This window comes from Lontra canadensis, unplaced genomic scaffold (genome assembly GCF_010015895.1).
Source record: "Lontra canadensis isolate GAN:19392208 unplaced genomic scaffold, GSC_riverotter_1.0 scaffold142, whole genome shotgun sequence".
Taxonomy (NCBI): domain Eukaryota; kingdom Metazoa; phylum Chordata; class Mammalia; order Carnivora; family Mustelidae; genus Lontra; species Lontra canadensis.
In genome coordinates, this window is record NW_022631136.1 from 2,470,025 (window position 1) to 2,470,512 (window position 488).

General features: G+C 52.9%; 1 protein-coding gene across 1 annotated transcript in view; it reads right to left on the reverse strand.

Annotated features, from left to right (window-relative positions):
* LOC116858784 (filaggrin-2-like) overlaps nucleotides 1–488 on the reverse strand; it is a 9,916-nt gene that overhangs the window by 2,206 nt on the left and 7,222 nt on the right. The window contains exon 7 of the mRNA XM_032843689.1: nucleotides 239–487. Within this exon, the coding sequence (XP_032699580.1) occupies nucleotides 239–487 (249 nt within the window). The remainder of the gene's footprint in view (nucleotides 1–238; nucleotide 488) is intronic.

Sequence of the window (488 nt, forward strand, 5' to 3'; positions counted from 1 at the left end):
ACTGGATTCTGTCCTGGTGGCTTGACCATGCCCAGACCCACTATGTCTCCTGGTATCTCCTGACTGGCCATGACTACTTCCCTGTCTCCCTCTAGCTATGGATCCTGACTCTCCATGTTGAGATCTTGAGTGGCTATGAGGGGATCCTAAGTGTGTCTGTGGGGCTTCAGAGTGCCTTTCAGTGTCACTGGCCTCACTGACACTAGATCCCCTTCTTGTAGTCTTACTGGATTCAGACCTGGTGGCTTGACCATGCCCAGACCCACTATGTCCCCTGGTATCTCCTGACTGGCCATGACTACTTCCCTGTCTCCCTCTAGCTGTAGATCCTGACTCTCCATGTTGAGATCCAGAGTGGCTATGAGGGGATCCTGTGTGTGTCTGTGTAGCTCCTGAGTGCCTTTCAGTGTCACTGGCCTCACTGACACTAGATCTCCTTCTTGTAGTCCTACTGGATTCTGTCCTGGTGGCTTGACCATGCCCAGACC